At 47.2% G+C, this 23,160-nt stretch overlaps 1 protein-coding gene across 1 annotated transcript; it reads right to left on the bottom strand.

Moving 5' to 3' along the window:
• Positions 1–21,182: 21,182 nt before the first annotated feature.
• LOC120383141 (olfactory receptor 1020-like) lies at positions 21,183–22,121 on the bottom strand. Its single transcript, XM_039500762.1, has one exon. The coding sequence runs from the start codon at positions 22,119–22,121 to the stop codon at positions 21,183–21,185; it is 939 nt and encodes a 312-aa protein (XP_039356696.1).
• Positions 22,122–23,160: the final 1,039 nt, after the last annotated feature.

Raw genomic sequence — 23,160 nt, 5'->3', positions numbered from 1 at the left:
CAGATATTGTGCCATTCCAAGATTATCCCTAATCTCCACTCCATTTAAAGTTTTAAGCGGTCCCACTTCTTCTTTCTTGGTTTTCTTCCTATTTATATGGCTAAAAAACCGTTTGCTATTGGTTTTAATCCCCTTCGCTAGATCCATCTCCACTCGTCGCTTTGCCTTTCTCACAGCTTCCCTGCACCCTCTGACCTCAATAAGGTAGGTTTCCTTGCTGATCCCTCCCATTTTCCACTCCTGGTACGCTTTCTGCTTTTTCTTAATGACCCTCTAAGACGCTTGCTCATCCAGCTCGGTCTAAAACTGCTACCTACGAGCCGTTTCCCCTTCTCGGGATACATGCCTCTGACAACTCCTGCAACTTCAACTTGAAGTAACCCCAGGCGTCATCTGCCCTTAGATCCCTAAATATGTTAGCCCAGTCCACTTCCCTAACTAGTCGCCTTAATTTAGTAAAATTAGCCCTTTTGAAATCATACACCCTAGTCTCAGATGCACTATTGATTATCCTCCCATTTATTTGGAAACGAATTAGCTCATGATCACTCGAGCCAAGGTTGTCCCCTACAACAATGTCCTCAACAAGGTCCTCGTTACTCACCAAAATCAAATCTAAAATGGCATCCCCCCTCGTCGGTTCAGCAACCACTTGATGAAGGAATTCATTAGCTATCACGTCTAGGAAAAGCTGAGCCCTATTATTATTACTAGCATTTGTTTCCCAATCTATATCCGGGAAGTTAAAGTCCCCCATGATCAAGCAGTTCCTATTAGTGTTTACCTCCTTAAAAACATTAAAGAGCTCTCTATCCATCTCTAAGCTAGATCCCGGCGGTCTATAGCACACCCCAATCACTATCCTGGATGAGGCTCTAGTAGTTTTCTTCCCCAATGTGACCATTGCCCAAACAGACTCTGTATTGTCCATTGCAGCGCTAGTTATCTCATTACATTTTACCTCATTATTGATATACAGTGCTACTCCCCCACCTTTACCTTTGCATCGGTCTTTCCTAAACAGCACATACCCTTCCATACCTGTACTCCAGTCATGGCTACTGTTCCACCATGTTTCTGTTATTCCTACGATATCCGGTTTCAATTCCCGGACCAGGAGCTCCAGTTCCTCCATTTTGTTACCTAACCTTCTCGCATTGGTGAACAAACATCCTAATTTTTCCTGTTGGGCTCCTCTCACTCTTTTCACCCAACTCGGTAGGGACACAGTACTTCCAGTATGACTTGTAGATCTAGAATCTGTCCCCCCCCTCTTCCTTACACGTAACTGCCCCCCTCTGGCTATATCTGTTATCTTGTTGTCCTCACTCCCAATGTGAAAATTTGGCGTGGAGAGCACTAGGACCTCTCCCGACCGTCTCCCCCCAGTGTCTAGTTTAAAGCTCTTTTAATCAGATGAGCCAGCCTCCCTCCTAGAAGTCTACTTCCTTCCCTACTTAGGTGGAGCCCATCCCTTGAGAACAGTTGTCTGTCCCCAAAGCCTCCCAGTGCCCATACATTCCAAAGCCCTCCTTGTAACACCACTCCCTCAGCCAACTATTAATCATCACGATCCTCTCACCCCTTTGGCGCCCTTCCCTAGGGACAGGTAGAATCCCACTGAAGATCACCTGAGCCTCAATTTCCTTGAGCGTCTTACCCAACCTGGCATAGTCTCCCTTGATCCTCTCTAGCGAATCTAGCCGTGTCATTCGTTCCCACATGAAGGATGATCAAAGGGTTCTTACCCGCTCCTCTTAGGATCCTTTTCAACCTCAGGTCCACATCCCGTATTTTAGCACCCGGTAGACAGCACACCCTTCTGTTCTCCGGATCGGCCCTGGTCACAGGCCTGTCCAACCTTCAGTATGGAATCCCCAATCACGTAGACCTGCCTTCGCCTGGGGACAGCACGGTCCTCTAACCTATCCCCCGTTCCCCCTGGTTGCAAGCTCCTTCCATTCCTATCATCCCTTGTGGTTCCCCTTAAGCCATCCTGTATCTTCCCTGGGCCCAAACTTGGTGCTACTTCCATCGACTCCTCCCCTTTATCTATGGGACTGGCCGCTCGCCTCTTTTTCTTTGGCCTCTCACCGTCAGTTACCACTTGCTGTACCCCTTCCTCATTCTCCAGACCTTCAAACCTGTTCCTTAGCTCAATTTCCCCCTCACTGGCTCTCCTTTTCCTTGGCCTGCTTCTCACGGTCACATGCTTCCACCGCCCATCTTCCTCCTCTGGTGGTCCCCCTTCCTTGGCCTCAGCCCCTGCTCCCCCCTGTGCCCCTGGGCGTTCCCCCTCCGTTACTGCTTGCCATTGCTCCATCAGCCTCTCAAACCCCCTTCTATTCTCTATCAGGGTTTCCACCTGCAGCTCTAGGCCCTGGATCTTTTCCTCCAGCAGCTCTATTAGGCGACACTTCATGCATATATAGTACTGTTCTGGGTCCCCCGCTAGGACCAGGTACATACCACAGCTGCTGCATGCTCTCATCCTCGGTGTGTCCTCTGCTGCTTGGCTCATGGCTGCTGGCTGCTGCTGTCTAGGCTCCGCTTGGTGTTCTTCCCTGGGGGCGCAGGGCCTCCCCTTCCACCTCCCCCTGCCAACTCCCACGCTAACTCCCCTGTTGGCAGCCCTGTTTGCTGCCTCCTGTGCCGCTGCAGTTTTGTTTCTCTCCTGTGAACTTTCTACAATTTATCCACATCTTACTGACTTAAGAGGATGTCCCAGCTTCATAGTGGCCCTCAGAAGTCAAGAACTATGAAAGGTCATTTTCAAAGTTTACCCTTAACTCTGCCTCCTTGTTTGTTATCATGGCACAGTTTGTGATGAAATGACCTCTTTCTTTTTCTAAAATATTGCAATGGAACTGTGTGAATAGAGAAATCTCAGGTATATTAACCAAGCGCTAGAGTCACAAAATGATGTAATCACTGTGACAGATCCAAACCAGTGGGGTACAGGAGTCTGGTAGAGGGCAAATATACTGGTCACTGGATGAGTAGTTTTCTGTTCCCTGAGTGACCAGAGCAGGGGCTGCACTAGAGTAATCAGGAACCTGCTAGAACCAATTAAGTCAGACAGGCTGATTAGAACACCTGCAGCCAATCAGGGCAGGCTAATCAGGAAACCTGGGTTTAAAAAGGAGCTCACTCCAGTCAGGCATGGGGGAGCCAGAGGAGATAAAGTGCATGTGGGGAGCTGGGAGCAAGAGGCACAAGGAGCTGAGAGTGAGAAGGTGTGCTGCTGGAGGACTAAGGAGTACAAGCGTTATCAGACACCAGGAGGAAGGTCCTGTGGTGAGGCTAAAGAAGATAGTTGGAGGAGGCCATGGGGAAGTAGCCCAGGGAGTTGTAGCTGTCATGCAGCTGTTACAGGAGGCACTATAGACAACTGCAATCCACCGGGCCCTGGGCTGGAACCCAGAGTAGAGGGCGGGCCCAGGTTCCCCCCAAGCCTTCCAACTCCTGATCAGACACAGGAGAAGTTGACCCAGACTGTGGGGAAGATCACTGAGGTGAGCAAATCTGCCAATAAGCGCAGGACCCACCAAGGTAGAGGAGAAACTTTGTCATATCACCTAACTACCACTTTACATACCTAAATCCCAGAATCAGGCCTCACTGATATTCACAAAATCCCCGCACAGCTGTTCCTGAATGCTGTAGGTGACTAAGCTCAGTCAGCACCTAAATTTTTGAACAAAATGAAAATAGAGTTGATGTGTAGAGTACGTATGATTCCTTTGATATGACCAGTTTCAGAGTAGCAGCCGTGTTAGTCTGTATCCGCAAAAAAAACAGGAGTACAAATAAAATAAACAAATTTATTTTAGCATGAGCTTTCATGAGCTAAAGCTCACTTCTTCAGATGCATAGAATGGAACACACAGACAGGAGATATTTATACATACAGAGAACATGAAAAGGTGGAAGTATGCATACCAACAGACAGCGTCTAATCAATTGAGATGAGCTATATTTAGCAGGAGGAAAAAAAACTTTTTGAAGTGATAATTAAGATGGCCCATAGAAGGTGTGAGGAGAACTTAACATAGGGAAATAGATTCAATTGGTGTAATGACCCAACCATTCCCAGTCTTTGTTTAGACCACAGTTAATAGTATCTAGTTTGCATATTAATTCAAGTTCAGCAGTTTCTCTTTGAAGTCTGTTTTTGAAGTTTTTTTGTTGCAAAATTGCCACCTTCAAGTCTGTCACTGAGTGGTTAGAGAGGTTGAAGTGTTCTCCCACTGGTTTTTGAAGTTATGATTCCTGATATGACCAGTTGGCTAATCCCGGTGAAAATCAAGTAGCAGGGCTGAGTGAATAGTTTGTACTGATTTGTTTATTCAGTAGATGTCACCTCTTTTCTGTATGTGAGTTGTTCATGAATAAATAATGATCTTTTCAATTGTGTTTGCTATTCCACGTTATTCTCTGTTGGGTAAAAATGTGCATTAAGAGACAGACTTTCTAAAAGGCTCTGAATCCACAATTGAGGGCTTATATTCAGAAGAACCCAGCTCCCACTTAAGCATTCGAATTAGTGAACAAACTTTCAAAAGTTTCAAAAGGGTTAGAAAATCAGAGCCGCAACAGCAGAAATGTCAACTCATGCAACTTTATCATGCATCTTTTTGGCATTTGTTGCTTATGGTAAAGCTGCAGTTCCTAGAGTCATACAATTATGTTAGAACCTCACCAGGAAGTTGGGAGACAACCAATTCATATCGATAAGGGTGATGACCAGGGGTCTCCTGCCTCTCAGGTGCATGCTCTAACCATTGGGCTGTTGTTTTGCCCCCAAGCCGCGCTGAATTGCCGCCGCAGACAGCAGGGGCAGTCCATGTGCCCTTAGGGCGGCACGTGCGTTTCCGCGGTGGCGGCAATTCAGCAGCAGCTTCTATGTTTAGCTGTCTGCAGCGGCTTCAGCTAAACATAGAAGCTGCTGCCAAATGACTGCATAATGCAGTGGTTGACATATGACTAAATACCAATCATAAGACATTGCTGCTACAATATAGTATTCTACACCAACCAGAAAAATTAAAGATATAAAATTGTGTCATGCAGCTGCTAAGAAAACTGGTCTTGTTCCCAGTCAGAAAACCGGCCAGCATCCTGGGCAGGATGGTGGAGGTGTAGCAGGTCTCCAAGCAGGACAAGTTCCCCAGGAAGAAGTACATGGAGGTGTGAAGGTTCTGCTCAGTCACAGCTATCACAACAATATCACAATGTAGATCACTAGAAACAGTAGGAAGAGAAGATCATGTAGTTCAAGGAGATTCCCAAATCCCAGGAGAATGAATTCCCAGACGGTCATTTGATTTCTCCAGTCTTTGATTGACATGGGGTAAACCTAGTGAAAGAAGAACAAACTCTATCATTTTATTTGTAGAAGTTAAACCTAAATATTTATGTAGTAGCCTCTGCTTAATTTCATAATTATCCATGACCCTTCTCGGACACCTGATTTACAAATACAATGTTTAGTCCAAGAATTTAAAGTTGGAAGACAGGTGTTTTTCTTTTTTGTTTTTGTTTTGTTTTGTTTTAATTAACCCATGTCTCCAGAGTTACTCTGCTGCAAAGACAGGTCTGACAATTGGTTTATCTCTAAAATTCATGCTCTGGGGATTACTTTGTGGATGTTCTATGGCCTGTTTTATATAGGAAGTCAGACTAGATTATCATAATGTTCCCTTCTGGACTTGGAATCTATGACTGTATGAATCTAAGTCAGGGGTTCTCAAACGTGGGCTGCGGCTTCTTCAGGGTAAGCCCCTGGTGGGCTGGGCTGGTTTGTTTACCTGCTGCAACTGCAGGTTCAGCCGATCACAGCTCCCACTGGCCATGGTTCGCTCCAGGCCAATGGGGGCTGTGGGAAGTGGCGTGGTTCAGGGATGTTCTGGCCGCCGCAGCCTCCATTGGCCTGGAGCGGCAAACCGCAGCCAGTGGGAGCCACAATTGGCCAAAACTGTGGATGCGGCAGGTAAACAAACCGGCCTAGCCCGCCAGGGGCTTTCCCTGAAGAAGCCGCGGCCCAAGTTTGAGAGCCCCTGATCTAGGTGGTATGGGAACAGTGGGGCCAGAGATGTATGCAAGGCCTTTTGTGATAATTGGGCCTACGAATTTACCCTAATTTTCAGATCAACTTTAAAAAGTAAGTGAAAGTTCATAAACTGTCACAATGACCTGTCATATACAATTGTTCAAAAAGATGTAAGAGGGAGACAGTAAGAGTGAATTAATTTAAACAGAAAGGGTTTTACTGATACCACTCAAGAATTGTTTTAAGATTATAACTGGTAAACAAGAGGAGTAGAGGATGGGAAATCAGTGAACCAACATTGGTGTGTCATAAATTAGGCCTAATTGGTGGACAAAATAACAAGAGGATGGAATGATCTGCCCATGACTTCCTTATGGGGTCGTCAAAATGAACAGATTTTGGGGGGGAAAATAACAGAAGTGGCAGCTGTCTGCCAACAACTACTGCAGCAAGTTTTATCATCATGGCTGCCAACCCCACCATCTCCTGGGATCCCGGACCCTCTTCATCCTAATCCTGAGAGATGTTCCAGCCAGACTGGGCCAGAGAGAAGGACCCAGATGACACCACCACATCACTGGTGCCAGCTAAATCACAAACACCACATGGGATGTGAGACTTCATCTCTCCCTGCCCATCCATGTGTCCTTTTTGTTCTCCACCTTTTTTTCTTTTCTTTCCTATCTCTTCTATTCTTTTGTCTTTGGTTTAATAAGAGTTTGGCCAGCAGAGGGAAAATTACTTGTCACTATAAAAAGTAATTTTCCCTCTGCTGATAGTCACACCTTCTTGTCAACTGTTGGAAATGGCTGACGTCCACCTTGATTGCATTTGCCTTGTTAGCACTACAAAAGTAATTTTCCCTCTCTTGATATTCACACCTTCTTGTCAACTGTTGAAAATTGGCCACTTCCACCTTAATTGAATCGGCCTCGTTAGCACTGATCCCCCCACTTAGTAAGGCAACTCCCATCTTTTCATGTGCTATATATACAGCTTACTGTATTTTTCATTCCATTCATCTGATGAAGTCAGTTTTAGCCCATGAAAGCTTATGCCCAAATAAATGTGTTAGTCCCTAAGGTGCCACAAGGACTCCTAGTTGTTTTTGCTGATACAGACTAACATGGCTACCACTCTGAAATATATGAACAAAGATGCACCTACCAGTTTAACTACCCACATACCAGCCAGACAATAACCTCTCTTTCTTTCTTTCCATATAATCTATCTATCCATCGGTTGAACCAAGATTTTGATTAGTGATTAGTGATTTTGGTGTGTCAAATTGTATACTGACAATATAAGGCACTCAAAATCATGATTCACTTTTTACTACCTATCTATCTGACAATCATCACTATGGTATCTGGTCACCTCATCCAGTTTCCCATGGCATTTGTCATGTTTTCAGAGACCGACATTCTGCTTAACCCAATGACAAAAAAATTGTCAAAAAATGTTAATATAGCTCCTTAGGTGGCATTCTCCATCCAGTTTTTCTTTCAATAATTATCCAGAGGAGACATTTAAACCTTATGTACGTATGCTGAGATTTTCAAAAGAGCCTGTTGGGGTCAGGCATCCAAATCCAATTCAATTTGGGTGCCTATCTAACTAAAACCAGTTTGAAAACAGATATTGAATTAATTGCTCATAATCTGTGACAATGTGATGATATTTTCTTTAGTTGTCTCCCAAAATCCATCAACACTTATTTGATTTTCCCTAGATAAGACACACAGGAAACACAAAATGAAGAAATCAAACATCTGTCATTGAATTCATCCTCCTGGGATTTGGAAATCTCCCTGAGCTGCAGAATCTTCTCTTCCTGCTGTTTTTAGTGATCTGCATTGTGACTGTGACTGGCAATATCCTCATCGTTGTGCTAGTTGTGGCTGATCAGCACCTTCACCCCCCCGCCGTGTATTTCTTCCTGGATATATTAGCAGAGCTATGTCTTAAGGTAGGTCTACACTTACCGCGCGGGTCGACGCGGTGAGTTCGACTTTTCGGAGTTCGAACTATTGCGTCTAATCTAGACGCGATAGTTCAAACTCCCCGCGCGCTCCGGTCGACTCCGGAACTCCACCATTGCAAACGGCGGTGGCGGAGTCGACCTTGGAGCCGCGGACTTCGATCCCGCGGCGTCTGGACCAGTAAGTAGTTCGAACTAGGGGACTTCGAGTTCAGCTACGCTATTCCCGTAGCTGAACTTGCATACCCTAGTTCGACCCCTGCCCTTAGTGTAGACCAGGCCTTAGGCTCTGTTGTCCCTTTGACTCTGGCACTCAGCTTTGTTGATGGCTATGCTTACTTTTTTTTCTTCCCCACCTCCATCTCTGACCTCATGCATGTTGCCCCAGTGAACCTGCCAAAAAGTCATAGGAATGTGGGACTGGAAGGGCCCTCAAGAAGTCATCAAATCCAGTGCTGCCCTGAGGCAGGACCAAGTAACCCTTGACCATCCCTGAGAGGTGTTTGTCCATCCTGTTATTAAAACCTCCAGTGATGGGGATTCCACAACCTCCTTTGGAAGCCTATTCCAGAGCTTAACTACGCTGAGAGTTAGAAAGTTTTTCCTAATATCTAACCTGAATCTCCCTTGCTGCGGATTAAGCCCATTACTTCTTGTCCTGCATTCAGTGGACATGGAGAACAATTGATCATGGGTTTCTTTATAACAGCCCTTAACATATCTGAAGACTGTTCTCAGTCTTCTTTTCTCAAGACTAAACATGCCTGTTTTTTTAACCTTTCCTCACAGGTCAGAGTCTCCAAACCTTCTATCATTTTTGTTGCTGTCCTCTGGAGTCTCTCCAGTTCATCCACATCTTTCCCATGACCAGAATTGGACAGAGTACTCCAGCTGAGGCATCACCAGTGCCAAGTAGAGCAGGACATTTACCTCCTGTGTCTTACATATGACATCCCCGTTAATAGACCCCCAGAATGATATTAGACTTTTTCACAACTGCATCACATTGTTGGCCCATATTCAAATTGTGATCCACTCCAACCCCCATGTCCTTTTCAGCAGTACTACCACCTAGTCAATTATTCTCAATTTTGTAGGTGTGTATTTGATTTTTCCTCCCTGAGTGAAGTACTTTGCACATGTTTTTTATTGAATTTTTCTTGTTGATTCCAGACCAATTCTCAAATTTGTCAAGGTTGTTTGGAAATCTAATCCTGTCTTCCAAGTGCTTGCAACCCCTCCCAGCTTGGTGTCATCAGCAGATTTTATATGCATACTCTCCATTCCATTATCCACGTCAATAATAAAAATATTGAATAGGAGCAAACAAGGGAATGGCCCCTCCAGGACCCCACTAGATATACCCTCCCAGTTTCAGAAGGAACCATTGATAACACTGGTCTACAATTTTTGAGAAGTCATCTGCTTCAGAGATAAAATGTGCTATTTATTATGTATTTTGATGTGCTGAATTCAAATATGACAATTAAAACAACTGATTGGTTACCGTTTCTAAGATATTTAAGTTTTTACATTTTATGTCTATGTATATTGTGTAGATAGTAGAGTTTTAATCATAAATTGTAAACCTAGGTCTTTTCATGTGTTTATGCTTGCTTTACATGATAATATTTCACCTGTCCTGTTTATGTAACACTTTAAAAATCAGCAAAAGGGTTATATAACTAAAATTTATTATGAAACAAAAAGGCAAAAAACTATTATGTACATAGTTTAGTCCTATTCAGTGTCTACTCGGTGCTTCTTGGGCTTGTCTCTTGTATTCATTAAATGGAGCATCTCTTGTCACTGTCCAGCAATAGTCTGCAAGCATTGATGGGCTCCATTTGCCCTGATAGCGTTTCTCCATTGTTGCAATGTCCTGGTGAAATCGCTCGCCGTGCTCGTCGATCACTGCTCCGCAGTTCGGTGGAAAAAAATCTAGATGAGAGTGCAAAAAATGTGTCTTTAATAACATGTTGCAACCAAGGCTTTTTTATGCCTTGAGGAGGTTTTCCACCAACAACCTGTAGTTGTCTGCCTTGTTGTTTCCGAGAAAATTTATTGCCACTAACTGGAAGGCTTTCCATGCCGTCTTTTCCTTGCCACACAGTGCATGGTCAAATGCATCATCTCAAAGAAGTTCACGAATCTGAGGACCAACAAAGACACCTTCCTTTATCTTAGCTTCACTTAACCTTGGAAATTTTCCACAGAGGTACTTGAAAGCTGCCTGTGTTTTGTCAATGGCCTTGACAAAGTTCTTCATCAGACTCAGCTTGATGTGTAAGGGTGGTAACAAATATTCCTTGATTCAACAAGTGGTGGATGCTGAACACTTTTCCTCCCAGGCTCCAATGACTGTCGGAGTGGCCAATCTTTCTTGATGTAGTGGGAATCTCTTGCACGACTATCCCATTCGCAGAGAAAACAGCAGTACTTTGTGTATCCAGTCTGCAGACCAAGCAAGAGAGCAACAACCTTCAAATCGCCACAAAGCTGCCACTGATGTTGGTCACAGTTTATGCACCTCAAAAGTTGTTTCATGTTGTCATAGGTTTCCTTCATATGGACTGCATGACCAACTGGAATTGATGGCAAAACATTGCCATTATGCAGTAAAACAGCATTAAGACTCGTCTTCGATGAATCAATGAACAGTCTCCACTCATCTGGATTGTGAACGATGTTGAGGGCTGCCATCACACCACTGATGTTGTTGCAGGCTACAAGATCACCTTCCATGAAGAAGAATGGGACAAGATCCTTTTGACGGTCATGGAACATGGAAACCCTAACATTACCTGCCAGGAGATTCCACTGCTGTAGTCTGGAGCCCAACAGCTCTGCCTTACTCTTGGGTAGTTCCAAATCCCGACAAGGTAATTCAGTTCACCTTGTGTTATGAGGTGTGGTTGAGAGGAGGAGGATGGGAGAAAATGTGGGTCCTGTGACATTGATGGTTCAGGACCAGAAGTTTCATCCTCTTCCTCTTCCTCGTCTGACTCAAGTGAGAATGATTCTGGTGCATCAGGAACCGGCAGTCCTTCTCCGTGGGGTACTGGGCATATAGCTGATGGAATGTTTGGATAATGCTGTAGCAGGGTGGATCCCCTGCTCCTGCTGTGAGGGGTTTAAAAAGTGGCCTGGCAGGGCTTGAGAGCTGCTGCTCTAGGCTGGGCTGATTGGGGAAGTGGCTGCAGCTGGGGCCACGCCCCAAACTGAGCCAAGGGCCTTATAAGAAGGCCAGGGAAGCTAGAAGCCAGACAGTCTCTCTCTGCCTTCAGAGAGAGAAGGGCCTGGCTGCAGGGAGCTAGAGACCAGATACCTAGGGTGAAGCAGGGCTGGGGAAAGGCTGAGGAGCTGGGGAGCTCCAGCCTGGAAAGCCCCAGGCTGCAGCCTAGCATTGGGCTAACAGGTACTAGGGGTTGCAGAGGGCAGCCCAGGGGTAGGCCAAGGCAGCAGGTCCAAACCCAACCTTGCCAGTGATGAGTAGGCTGATACTGCAGTCTTCCCCAGGACGTGGGGCTAGACAATGACTGGCAGTAGCCAAATACTGAGGCAAGGTGGGGATAGAGGGTGGGGGTTCCCTAAGGAAGGGAAACCCAGAGAGAAAGGGGTTACTGCCGGGGGCAGCACCCCCATGTAAAAGGGCACCGGGTCCAGGGAGGGACATGGGGGACCTGAAGATAGGTGGATCACCAGCCTGAAGAGGGCACTCCAGCGCTAGACAGAGCTAATTCCCGGAGTCACCAGAAGGAGGCGCCACGGGGGTGAGTCTGACCCGTCTACACGTGGTGGAGAATGCAGGCATAGCGGTCCGCCCCTGATACAAGGGGCCAGGGCAAGGACTATGGGACTATTGCCTGGACTTTGAGATAAAATGGTGGAGAAGAAAAGCGACTACTGCTGGAGAGCCTGTGTGGCCTGGCTCACCGAGCAGCAAGCACGGCTGCTTCAGCTGCTGTGGGGGCGGGCACATGGACCTCAATGGGGGTCAGGCACCTTGGGCTGGAGGCCAGTGCCAGGGCCTAAAGACTGTTTCGCCTACGGGCGACGGGGACACTTGAGAAGGGTGTGCCCCTACTGGGTTGGGGCAGAGTGGCCTCACCCAGACAAGACTCGAGTGCCCCCTGTGAAGTTAACAGGGGGGCTCCAAACTTGTTGGGCTTGTGGGGAGCAGGGACACCTAAGGAGAGTGTGCCCTCATGGAGCTCCCAAGGCCCGGGCCCGCCCAGAGGAAAGGGCCAGGGCCCACACAACCGGGACTGGGGCCGTGGCAGGGGGAAGGCGCCGAGGGTGCTTCCACTGCTACACCAAGGGCTACATAAAGAGGCATTGCCCCCTGAGACAGAAAAGGGGAGTGCCTGGAAAAAAAGGCTCAGTCTGGGACTAGCCGCCAGGAAGGGGTAGTCCAGACTGAGGCCTCCAGAGAGAAGGGGGCTGGGGCAGAGAGGCCCCACCTTAAACAAGGAACCCACACAAGGGCCAAGAGGGCTGAGGTGGGAACCCAAACTGAAGTGGGGACCCCCGTAGGACTAGGAAGCTCTACAATGGGGACCCAGACTAAGAGTGAAGCAAGCAGGCTGCTTCAAGTGCTGGAGAGCCTGCGAGCAGAAAGGGATTCTCTGCGGGCCCAGCTGAGGAGAAAGCTGGGCCGGTAGAGCACCCACCTGCCCCGGTGGAGGGGTTCTTGAGGTGGGGTGTAGCAGGGTGGATCCCCTGCTCCTGCTGTGAGGGCTTTAAAAAGCGGCCTGGCAGGGCTTGAGAGCTGCTGCTCTAGGATGGGCTGATTGGGGAAGTGGCTGCAGCTGGGGCCACGCCCCAAACTGAGCCAAGGGCCTTATAAGAAGGCCAGGGAAGCTAGAAGCCAGACAGTCTCTCTCTGCCTTCAGAGAGAGAAGGGCCTGGCTGCAGGGAGCTAGAGACCAGATACCTAGGGTGAAGCAGGGCTGGGGAAAGGCTGAGGAGCTGGGGAGCTCCAGCCTGGAAAGCCCCAGGCTGCAGCCTAGCATTGGGCTAACAGGTACTAGGGGTTGCAGAGGGCAGCCCAGGGGTAGGCCAAGGCAGCAGGTCCAAACCCAACCTTGCCAGTGATGAGTAGGCTGATACTGCAGTCTGCCCCAGGACGTGGGGCTAGACAATGACTGGCAGTAGCCAAATACTGAGGCAAGGTGGGGATAGAGGGTGGGGGTTCCCTAAGGAAGGGAAACCCAGAGAGAAAGGGGTTACTGCCGGGGGCAGCACCCCCATGTAAAAGGGCACCGGGTCCAGGGAGGGACATGGGGGACCTGAAGATAGGTGGATCACCAGCCTGAAGAGGGCACTCCAGCGCTGGACAGAGCTAATTCCCGGAGTCACCAGAAGGAGGCACCACGGGGGTGAGTCTGACCCGTCTACACGTGGTGGAGAATGCAGGCATAGCGGTCCGCCCCTGATACAAGGGGCCAGGGCAAGGACTATGGGACTATTGCCTGGACTTTGAGATAAAATGGTGGAGAAGAAAAGCGACTACTGCTGGAGAGCCTGTGTGGCCTGGCTCACCGAGCAGCAAGCACGGCTGCTTCAGCTGCTGTGGGGGCGGGCACATGGACCTCAATGGGGGTCAGGCACCTTGGGCTGGAGGCCAGTGCCAGGGCCTAAAGACTGTTTCGCCTACGGGCGACGGGGACACTTGAGAAGGGTGTGCCCCTACTGGGTTGGGGCAGAGTGGCCTCACCCAGACAAGACTCGAGTGCCCCCTGTGAAGTTAACAGGGGGGCTCCAAACTTGTTGGGCTTGTGGGGAGCAGGGACACCTAAAGAGGGAGTGCCCTCATGGAGCTCCCAAGACCCGGGCCAGCCCAGAAGAAAGGGCTAGGGCCCACACAACCAGGACTGGGGCCGTGGCAGGGGGAAGGCGCCAAGGGTGCTTCCACTGCCACACCAAGGCCACATAAAGATGCATTGCCCCCTGAGACAGAAAAGGGGAGTGCCTGAAACCAAGGCTCGGTCTGGGACTAGCCGCCAGGAATGGGTAGTCCAGACTGAGGCCCCCAGAGAGAAGGGGGCTGGGGCAGAGAGGCCCCACCTAAAAAAGGGAACCCACACAAGGGCCAGGAGGGCTGATGTGGGAACCCAAACTGAAGTGGGGACCCCCGTAGGACTAGGAAGCTCTACAATGGGGACCCAGACTAAGAGTGAAGCAAGCAGGCTGCTCCAAGTGCTGGAGAGCCTGCGAGCAGAAAGGGATTCTCTGCGGGCCCAGCTGAGGAGAAAGCTGGGCCGGTAGAGCACCCCACCTGCCCCCCGGTGGAGGGGTTCTTGAGGTGGGGGGGGTGTAGCAGGGTGGATCCCCTGCTCCTGCTGTGAGGGCTTTAAAAAGCGGCCTGGCAGGGCTTGAGAGCTGCTGCTCTAGGATGGGCTGATTGGGAAAGTGGCTGCAGCTGGGGCCATGCCCCAAACTGAGCCAAGGGCCTTATAAGAAGGCCAGGGAAGCTAGAAGCCAGACAGTCTCTCTCTGCCTTCAGAGAGAGAAGGGCCTGGCTGCAGGGAGCTAGAGACCAGATACCTAGGGTGAAGCAGGGCTGGGGAAAGGCTGAGGAGCTGGGGAGCTCCAGCCTGGAAAGCCCCAGGCTGCAGCCTAGCGTTGGGCTAACAGGTACTAGGGGTTGCAGAGGGCAGCCCAGGGGTAGGCCAAGGCAGCAGGTCCAAACCCAACCTTGCCAGTGATGAGTAGGCTGATACTGCAGTCTTCCCCAGGACGTGGGGCTAGACAATGACTGGCAGTAGCCAAATACTGAGGCAAGGTGGGGATAGAGGGTGGGGGTTCCCTAAGGAGGGGAAACACAGAGAGAAAGGGGTTACTGCCGGGGGCAGCACCCCCATGTAAAAGGGCACCGGATCCAGGGAGGGACACGGGGGCCAGGAGAAGACAGGTGGATCACCGGCCTGCAGAGGGCACTCCAGTGCTGGAAAAGAGCTAATTCCCAGAGTCACCAGCAGGAGGCGCCACAGGGGTGAGTCTGACCCATCTACAAATGCACAGTCCGCTCTTTCTTCTTTGACACACCTTTCCCAACTGGAGGCACCATGCAGAAGTAACAATTGCTGGTATGATCTGTTGGCTCTCTCCAAATCATTGGCACTGCAAAAGGCATAGATTTCCTTTTCCTGTTCAACCACTGGTGAAGATTTGTTGCACAAGTGTTGCAGCATATGTGTGGGGCCCACCTCTTGTCCTGATCTCCAATTTTGCAGCCAAAATAAAGGTGATAGGCTTTCTTAACCATGGTGGTTATACTGCGCTTTTGTGATGCAAAAGTCACGTCACCACAAACATAGCAGAAGTTATCTGCACTGTTCACACAAGTACGAGGCATCTCTGCTCACTTTGGCTAAACAGAAATGTGTCCCTTTGCAAAATCAAACACTGACAAATAAGAGAGCACGACACTGTATGATTTCTAGAGCTGATATAGGGCAATTTGTTCAGCAGAGTGATGTAAGCTTCGTTATGATTGCATCATCCATGACTTCTAGGAATAACATGATGCAATTCATATCACGTATGACGCAATACCAGCTTCAGATTGCATCATTCATTGTTTTGCCTAAAAAGCAAGTACTGTCCAAACCCAGTCATAGATTTATTCATAGATCCAGTCAAAGATGTATTTTAGTCATTTCTGATTTAAATTGAGATCCCTTCCCTTTATAACTCACTTATCCTCCGCTATTCCCAAGTCAAGGGTATATACTGACCCAATAGCATACCTCGAAAACTAGAGCCAATCAACAATTTTAAGCATCATTTTTGTTCTCAGTGACCCAGAATTAGTAAAGTTTGACTACATTTATTTCAGAAGCATTTTGCCTGTAGAGCAGTGTAATTACTCTTTGAGAAAGGTCTTTCAACCAGTTGTGCACCCATCTTACAACAATTTTGTCTAGACCACATTTCCCTTGTTTGCTTATGAGAATATCATGTGGGACTGTGACAAAAGTCTTACTAAAAATCAAGTTATATGACATGTACAGCTTCCCCCCATCTACTAGGCCTGTAACCATGGGTCAGGCTCAGCAACTGGTTTCACATGGATCATGCAGAAGCAATTATCCTGTAGAGCATGTATTGGAAGACAGTCAACCTTTGAGAGGAGAAGGATGATGGCATCGGGATCATTGTTCGTACTGTCTGCACAGAAAACAAAGTAACGCCCAAGGTTGGTCATTCCAAATGCTCTTCACTGGTGTCAGGGGAGACCCTATCTTCTCCTGTAAATGATACAAATATGAGATTCATAGGCCAGAAGGGGCCATTGTGATAATCTAGTCTGACTTGCAGTATAACACAGTCCAGAGAACTTCCCCAAAACAATGCCTGAAACAAACATCTTATTGTTTTAGAAAAACTTCTAATCTGTGCCCTAGTACCTCAAATGTAAAAAGGCAATAATCCTCCTCGACCTCACAGGGCCATTGTGTGGATACAATCCATTATTGTTTGAGAGGTGCTCAGATAGCATGAGGGCACCTACCCAAAAACAGTGCTCTGCACTCCATTGTGTTCCACAATATAGCTCCCGGGCTGGGATGTTTCAGCACTGAGCTGGACACATACAAGAGTGGGATTTTCCAAAAACCACTAAGCTATTTAAGAGCCCAAGTCCCAATGACTCTAGCAATGAGAGTTAAGCTGCTAAATCACTTAGGTGCTTTTGAAAATCCCACCCTCAGGGGCAGATTTCCAACAACCTGGCACCCACAACTGATGACAGATTTTCTGAAAAAGCTCCGTTTCCATTTAGGCAATGAAAAGAGACAGGTTTTCAAAAATGTCCATCAGCCACCAACTCCTGAGTGACACTTAGAGACAGATTTTTGACACAGCTCATTACCCTCCATGCTGAGCTGTTTTGAAAATGTGATCCTTAGCTTGGCCCTTGGCCGTCAGCCCTCAGTTTGCTTCACCTAGCTCTTGCTCTCTCTTCCTCTGCTCTGCCTCTCCATCCTGGTCTGAGCATTCAGGCCAATATGTACAGATTATCCACCCACCAGCTCCCTCAGCTCTATGGGAAGGAAGGGGAAAGATATATTCATCCTCTCTGCCTGAGTCTGCGGAAAGCCTGAGACAAAATCTCTGAGAGATGGGAGTTGCCCTGAGTATTACCAACACCACAACACTTGATTGAGTCTGCAGAAAGCCAGAGAGGGACAGTTGATTTGAGTGTAATTGATGCAGCAAGAGCTGCCTGAGTCTTCACAGAGCCTGAGACAGTAGCTTTCAGTGGAGGGAACTGCACCATTCATCTTAATGGAGTGTTGGACCTTCTGACATTGGGCAGACCCCACCAACCTCACCTCAGCAGAGGACACTGTGTTGCATTACAAAAGTGTTCTATAAATGAGAGAAGTCTGTATCTATGTCAATAGTTAATGAATGAAGTGTCAGTAGCTGGCGCTCCTGAATATGAAGCTTTGTAGGAGTGAACAAACTTCTTGTTGTGCGTGCACTGAAAATGGCTTCCTCTGTGCAGCTCTTTCCATGCACCTCTTAACAGCCATAACAGCCAAGGGCCTCCAGTTGATTGTAACATGGTGACAGAGTAAACAAGCAACATCCCACTCCCGGTTGCCATGCAAATAAAGGGAGAGAAGCCCTGAAGCCACTTCTTGGATGTGAGAGCGAAAGAGAGACCGTGGCATCTCTCTGCCTCTCACCAATCTGCTAACCATATAAAATACCATTCCTCTTCTTCTGACCTGTTGTATTTCAATGTTTCTCTGTGTTACAAGGTGCTATCTTGATAGGAAATTCATGCATAAGTAAAATAAAATTGGTTAACATGTAGGGCTGTGTTTTCATGGAGTTGTTGCCTATAAATCTGGCTTTGTGCCATTAAAAACATATTGCAAAAAAAGACACAACTTGCAGTGAACTTCAGTGGTGTTTAGGCGGTGACAGACAGGTTGTAGGGAATGACTAGAAATGTTTATTCCACCAAGGAGTATTCAAACAGATACAAACTCGAGTAGAGACTCAAATCTCTTGTACCTCACACTGTGACCATAGTAATGAGATGAAAAATTAGTGTTTTACCCTAACAGGGCGCTGTTTGTGATCCAGCCCCACTAGCTTCAGGATTGAGCACACCAGAAATAGCCCCTTCCACTTCTTTCCAATCAGCAATAGGCCAAAAAGGACAATTAGTAGTAATATTGTATATCACAGCTGTGATTTCATGCTCTAGCCAAGATCACAGCCTTATTGTGCTTGCTAGGGCTTCCACATACAGTAAAAGATGATTCTGACTTAATGGCCTTACAGTATAAACAGATAAAGGTAACAAAGATTGGGAAGACAAACTGAGGCACAGAGAAGTGAAATAATTTCCCCCAGGCCCCACAGCAGATATATGGCAGAGAGAGGGCACAAATCCACACCTCTAGTGACCGATCCACCAGACCTTGCTGCCTCAGACTAGGAAGGAAGGAGAACTGTGCTGCTGTACTGTTTAAATGCTGCAGCATGCCTAAATTGGGTCACTGATGAGACCTTAGCATGTATATTGTACTGGATGATTGGTATGCAGTGAGAAAGGAGCAGCTACATTGTATAATGGGGACCAGATGTCAGCAGAACCTCTGGGCTTACAAAGGGGCAGCCGTACTATAAAAAGATGACTGGGTGGCTGCAGAAAACAAGGGATACAAAAGGAGCAGTGACAGGGGTAGATTCTCAGCTCCAGTAAAATGATGTCGCTCTGTTAAATTCAATGGGGATACACCAATTTCCCACAGCTGGGGATCTGGGCCATTGGTTCCAGTGCAGCTATGGATGATTCCCAGCAGCTGGGGATCTGTCTCACGGACAGGGCCACGTGCGGAGGAGGGGGGGCAAGTGGGGCAATTTGCCCCTGCCCCTGCAGGGGCCCCGCAAGCCCTGGCCTGGCGGCGGTCAGGTCTTTGGCCGGCATTTCAGCAGCGGGGGGCCCTTCAGTCACTCCGGGTCTTGGCGGCATTTTGGCGGCGGGGTGCCCTTTAGTCACTCCAGGACTTTAGTGGCATTTCGGCAGCAGGGGGCCCTTCAGTCACTCTGGGTCTTTGGTGGCATTTCGGCGGCGGGGGGCCCTTCAGTTGCTCCGGGTCTTCGGCCGGCATTTCGGCGGAGGGGGGGGCCCTTCAGTCACTCCAGGTCTTTGGCGGCATTTCAGCGGCGGGGGGGCCCTTCAGTCGCTCTGGGTCTTTGGCGGCATTTTGGTGGCAGGGGGCCCTTCAGTGCTGCCAAAGACACGGAGTGAATGAAGGGCCCCCCACTGTCGAAATGCTGCCAAAGATCTGGAACGCCGCCGGGTGAGTACAAGCGCCGCAGCTCCCCCACTTTGCCCCAGGCCTCCTGAATCCTCTGGACAGCCCTGCTCACTGATTCAATGGACCTACATCAATTTACACCATAGAGGAATGTGGCCCATTAACTCCAATGGAGCTACATCAATTTAAACTGGATGGCAGATCTTCAGTGGAGCAACCTTATTTTACACCACTGGAGAACGTAGTTGATAACGTTTCAGTGGGGAGCAAAAGAAATGGTTGATAAATGGGCTGTTATACTGCAAAGTGATACAAACACCTGACTGGGAGCAAAGTGAGTGAAAAAGAGAAACGGTCCCCTACAGTGTATATTGGTCACTAGATGTCAGTAGATCATACTTAATGTGAAAGAGAGATTTATTCTGTGAGGTGACTACTAGATGACAGTATGAGTTATGCACAGCTAGTCCATGAAATAAAGGATGACTATTGGCAAAGGGCTGGGCATTATAATGGACCATCATTGCTCAGAAAGGTAAGCTATGCTTCATCATGATGTCAATCATTTTCCCCCAGAGACTCATCAGGCTGTTTCACTAAATGCAATTACATTTGGGAAAAACAATTCAAGTTACATCGGGCATTGCTAAGAACAAAGCTTTGGAGACACAAAATTGTCCATAATGGCGATGGGTTGAGTTAAAAAGTTTTGGGACAAGCTTGTAGTAATGCAAATCCTTGAATTGGACAGGGAATAACTATTTCCCGTGAGGCTTTGCAATAAGAAAAAAGTGGATTCTTCCCCAAACACCTGTATAATTCAGATCAGTGTGGGACAGCTTTCCTCAGAAAACTTACTGATAGAAATGCTTACTTCTGGGAACCAGATGTGAACAATATACTGTGATGCATAAATGAAATGGTTATATAGACTATGCCAGAATGTTTACATTAATTGATGTGCGTACACACACAAATGTGCATGTGTATCCCTCTGCACAAACCACTGTCCTACTTGGCCTGGTTTCAGATGTTCTGAAGTTTGCTCTTTTTCACACTTGGTGGAAGAGGTTTTCTTGAGCTCAGGTGATGGCCAGTACTACCAAAGCCACAAAATCCTTGGCATCTGGCAACCAGGAAGGCTGGGATTCCCAAAGTAAGTGAAAGGAACTAAGCGCCAAAATTAAAGTTGGATGTGGGTGCCTAACTCTCATAGGCTCCTTTGAAAATCTCAGGCAGACTTCATATTTTGTCAAGGATAAATTCCAGTATTAGAGCCTCAGCTACGCAGTGCCTTGTTGTTTCAGACTGACAACAGGGACTCAGTTCAAACATGTCTTCACAGCTGCTTTACCCTCCCTCCAACCTTGAACACTTGGTCATGCAAAATGCTTTTTCTGCATGTTCTGCTTATTTGCGTGATTCTCTGTGCAGATAAAGCTGGGGGGAGGAGCTGTTGTTGTATGCATGGAGGAAAGACCACAAGGGAAATCAAAGATCTTAGAAACATCTAAGGCACCAAAATTTAGTGTCCACATTTCATTTTGCAACCATGCAAAGACACTTCAAACCCAGCTGGACAATAAGGGCCGTGATATAAGTCCCTTCTCAAACTTCCTGCCTCTAACTTCACAGGAATTTTTTCAGGCCAAGTATTGTGAAATCCTGAGTGACGCTGGAGAAGAAGAAAGACCCAGTCAAAGAGATCGTTAATAAATCCAGTTAAGATTGTAGGCAATCGTCATAATTCTGTTGAGATCTGGGCTAGGTTATTCAAGGTGGTCTAAAGAAATTAGGCACTGATCTGCCAATGGGACTTGGGTGCTAAACTTCCTGAGGACAATCTGAAAATCACAGTTTAAATTATGCCTAAATTCTGCATCATGACTTTCCTGAAGGCCCCCTTCACCTCTTGGTTCCTCAGACTGTAGATGATGGGGTTAAACATTGGGGTGGCGACCGTGTACATAAGTGACAGAGTTTTATGGAAGCCTGGGGACAGGTCCACTGATGGTGCCATGTATATGATTATGATGGTGCCGTAATACAGACTCACAACCAGCAGGTGAGAGGCACAGGTGGAAAAGGCCTTCTGCCTCCCAGTGGAGAAGGCAATTTGCAGGATGGCTGAGAGGATAAGAACATAAGACACAATTATGAAGAGGAAAGGGACTAGGGTTACCAGGGAGCAGCAGACCAGAATGATCATTTCCGCCAGGGGGCTTTTTGCGCAGGATAATTTGAGCAATTCTGCCATGTCACAGAAGAAATTATTAATTTCATTGGGGCCGCAGAAGTTTAGCTGGGGCACCATCCCAACTACTAAAGCCGAGGCTGAGAATCCAGTTATCCAGGAGGCAGATACCAACAGAAGGCAGACCCTGAAGTTCATCATAACCTTATAACTGAGTGGGTTGCATATGGCTACGTAACGGTCATAAGCCATGACTGCAAGGAGGAAGCACTCTATGGAAGCGAAAGCACCAAAGAAAAATAACTGTGTGATACAGTCCCCAAAGGAGATTGTCCTATCCTCTACCAGGAACCCAGCCAGCAACCTGGGGGAAATGACTGAGGTGTAGCAGGTCTCCAGGAAAGACAAGTTCCCAAGGAAGAAGTACATGGGAGTGTGAAGGTGCTGGTCATACACAACTAGCACAACCATGAGGAGGTTCCCAGCCACGGTCAGAATATAGATCATTAGAAACACCACAAAAAGCAGAATCTGAACTTCATTCAGGTTCACAAATCCCAGAAGGATGAACTTGGTGATGGATGTTTCATTCTTCCATTGCATGTGTGCCATGTATTCTCTGGAAGGAAAGAAAGTAAGGAAGAAAGATTAATCAAACCGGAATGATCTCCTTTCCCCAAATCTATAACTATTCCCTTGTTATTCCACCCTTTTTAACTGTATTCAATGTTTACTTAGGGCCAGATTATCAAAAGCTTTTAAGGACCTAAAGATTCACTTGTTCTTCTAGTGGGATTTTACAAAAGAACCTCAAGAACTAAAGTTAATTGATTTGAATGGATGTTAGGTGCCTAGATCCTTTTGAAAGTCCCACTAGACACCTAAATACCTTTAAAAATCTGACCCGTGACCTGTTTAAGTACATTAGTAAATCCAACTAGACACCTATCTGCATCTTTAGGCACAGAAATACCTTTGAAAATATGTCCCTTAATATATCATATTTTTTCACCTGGCCTGATGCAATATGGCAGTTGTTACAACAGCTAGAAATACATCCATTAGCATGACCCCAGAACTTCACGGAAGGGTACTTTTTGGTTAACTTTATAAATGGTGAAAAAACAATGCAGTTATGCGTCTGCAAACCCCAGAGTAACCTACTTATAATTTTTTCAGCAATAATACAGATGGGTAAGATTCTCATTCCACACCTATTTAAAGCCCCCTGCTTTTTTGAACAGCTATATTGGTATAAAGGCGCCATTGTAGAACTGGTCAAAAACATTTTTTTCTATGGAAATTTGTTAGTTTTCCGCAAAACACTTGAAAAGAGAGATTTTGGCCACAAAAGGCAGTTGCAGTGCCTCATGGGATATGTAGTTTGCTCCTCGTGTCCCCGTTCTCCTCAATGGGCTGGGATCCTCATCTGGACTACATCTCCCATACTACAGCAGAAACAGGAACTCCATAATGCACAGCTTCCCCTTAATAAAATAGGAGACCATGACGCATCATGGGAGGTGTAGTCAAACTGAGGATGCCAGCCACAGAGGAGAATGCAGACACAAGAATCAAACTACAACTTCCAGGAGGCCCTGCATCCCCCATTTAAAATATTTTGGTGAAAAAATGAAATTTT

This window comes from Mauremys reevesii, linkage group 15, assembly GCF_016161935.1.
Source record: "Mauremys reevesii isolate NIE-2019 linkage group 15, ASM1616193v1, whole genome shotgun sequence".
In the NCBI taxonomy this organism is placed as follows: domain Eukaryota; kingdom Metazoa; phylum Chordata; order Testudines; family Geoemydidae; genus Mauremys; species Mauremys reevesii.
Note: the sequence above shows the minus strand (reverse complement) of the source record. Positions and strands in the feature narration are given on the sequence as shown.